Genomic DNA, 2,500 nt, shown 5'->3' with positions numbered 1-2,500 from the left:
ATGTAATTGAAGAAAAGGGTTGCATCCCGTTCAGAGCGGAAAAGGCAAAATGTATCATCTACGTAGCGACGATAGGATAAGACCTCTGAATCCCCGTATTGATCCAACCATATATTCTCATGGTGACCCATAAAGAGATTGGCTAGAACAGGGGCAAGGGGGGACCCCATGGCTACACCATCCACCTGGTCATAGAAGTTACCCTTGAACAGGAAGTGAGTTTCCTTGGTAGCAAACTCAAACAACCTTTTAAGATGTTGTTTACTAAGTTTCAAACCTGGGTTACCCTCAGTTATATACTTGACGGCAAGGTTAATACAATCATCTAGAGGGATGTTGGTGAAGAGGCTTTCAACATCGAAGGACACCATGAACATCCCATGCAAAGACAGCTCATTGATTTCCTTCACAAAAGTGAAGGAATCTGAAGCAATGAATGTGGATGGAATATGAGGTTGGAGTAGATTACTTAAGTATTTGGCCAAGCTGTAGTTGTAGGTGCCTATGGAGGAAACTATGGGCCGAAATGGTGGGGTGGAATTTGGCGCTCGTGGTTTGTGCATCTTAGGGAGACCATAGATCCTAGCAGGCTGGGATCCACTTGGATAAATGGCCTCATAAACTTCAGGATCAAAGTGACCTTTTTTCCTAAGTTCTCTAAGATAGCGCTGGAGTTTCCCTTCCCGGGTAAGGGTAGGGTCGGATGTAAGGACCCTGAATTTAGTAGTGTCGTTAATGATTTTAAATAAACCCTTGTCATATTCTTGTCTATCTAAAATTACTACCCCATTACCCTTATCTGGCCGCAATATTACAATGTTCTTGTTCTTTCTTAGTTCTTTCAGAATCCTGTGCTTTTTCAAATCCGAGGCCGTGGGTCGATATGATGACACGTACGTGTGAGCCAAATGTGACAGTTCGGTAGCCAGTTTACCCGTGTCCTTGCTCTCCTTGAGATTCTTTAACATCCTCTGACTAATCAATTCAAAGCATGCGAAGATGTCCGTTTTGTTGATCGAAGGTGGGCATATCGAGTGGGTAAGTCCATATTTTAGAACATTCAACTGATCAGTGTTGAGAGAAACCGATGAAAGATTGGTGACAACTTCGTCTGACTTGAAAGGAAGGACCGAGTTTTTCGTGAGGTTTTTAAGTTTCTTTTCGTGGGTTTTGATGAAGTCCTTCACCCCTTTCGTCACGTTGTGGTCAATAGACTTGTGAAGAATATAACGGTCAATACTGCTTAGTGTTTCAGAAATGCGATTATTAAGTCTGTCCCTTTGGAGGACTAACCTGTAATGTTCCTTGGTGCGTCTGTTTATAGCGCTTTTCAGCAGCTTTCTTCTGATTCCAAGAGCGTCTTGCCTGTCCATGTTTGCAGGCAAGTGGAAGCAAAGAAACTTGGGAAGGACATTGAGAGACTTGCAATTGCGTAAGAACGCTAGATCCAACTCAGATTTCCGTGCTTTGATTGAGAGCTTCTCAAACTTACGGAGGTCAGAAATGTTGACCCATCCATTATACTTGGCTGCCAAGTCGAAGATGATTGATCCAAAAGGTCTAGATAGCAGCAACAATATAGATAGTCGTATAAACATAACAACTTTCTTTAATTATCCAGACATGTTTCGACGGTACATCCGTCATCTTCAGTGTTACATATTTTGAAATCGCCGTTGAATTTAAAGCGCGCGCGATCTTACAAACTTCGTTACATTGCGTTGTCAATATTGCGTATTAAATCAAAACAGAACAAAACAAAAATTTAAATGAGTGACGCTTAGTTCCTTACAGGGAGAGAGTCAGGTTAATGTGTTTCACCTGCTGGTTGAGATCGGGCTTCTCCCATTTTACATACATGGATTCTTTAAGCTTCACTTGGTACTTAGTGAGGCCATTTATCCAAGTGGATCCCAGCCTGCTAGGATCTATGGTCTCCCTAAGATGCACAAACCACGAGCGCCAAATTCCACCCCACCATTTCGGCCCATAGTTTCCTCCATAGGCACCTACAACTACAGCTTGGCCAAATACTTAAGTAATCTACTCCAACCTCATATTCCATCCACATTCATTGCTTCAGATTCCTTCACTTTTGTGAAGGAAATCAATGAGCTGTCTTTGCATGGGATGTTCATGGTGTCCTTCGATGTTGAAAGCCTCTTCACCAACATCCCTCTAGATGATTGTATTAACCTTGCCGTCAAGTATATAACTGAAGGTAACCCAGGTTTGAAACTTAGTAAACAACATCTTAAAAGGTTGTTTGAGTTTGCTACCAAGGAAACTCACTTCCTGTTCAAGGGTAACTTCTATGACCAGGTGGATGGTGTAGCCATGGGGTCCCCCCTTGCCCCTGTTCTAGCCAATCTCTTTATGGGTCACCATGAGAATATATGGTTGGATCAATACGGGGATTCAGAGGTCTTATCCTATCGTCGCTACGTAGATGATACATTTTGCCTTTTCCGCTCTGAACGGGATGCAACCCTTTTCTTCA

The 2,500-nt window shown here is 42.7% G+C and overlaps 1 protein-coding gene across 1 annotated transcript in view; it reads right to left on the bottom strand.

The window, feature by feature from the left end:
* LOC137987234 (uncharacterized) overlaps positions 1-1,373 on the bottom strand; it is a 2,490-nt gene extending 1,117 nt beyond the window's left edge. The window contains exon 1 of the mRNA XM_068833687.1: positions 1-1,373. This exon is cut by the window's left edge and continues 137 nt beyond it. Coding sequence (XP_068689788.1) covers positions 1-1,373 — 1,373 coding nt within the window.
* Positions 1,374-2,500: the final 1,127 nt, after the last annotated feature.

This window comes from Montipora foliosa, unplaced genomic scaffold (assembly GCF_036669935.1).
Source record: "Montipora foliosa isolate CH-2021 unplaced genomic scaffold, ASM3666993v2 scaffold_320, whole genome shotgun sequence".
NCBI lineage: Eukaryota > Metazoa > Cnidaria > Anthozoa > Scleractinia > Acroporidae > Montipora > Montipora foliosa.
The sequence above is the reverse complement of the archived record's forward strand: the minus strand, read 5'-3'. Positions and strand labels throughout refer to the sequence as shown.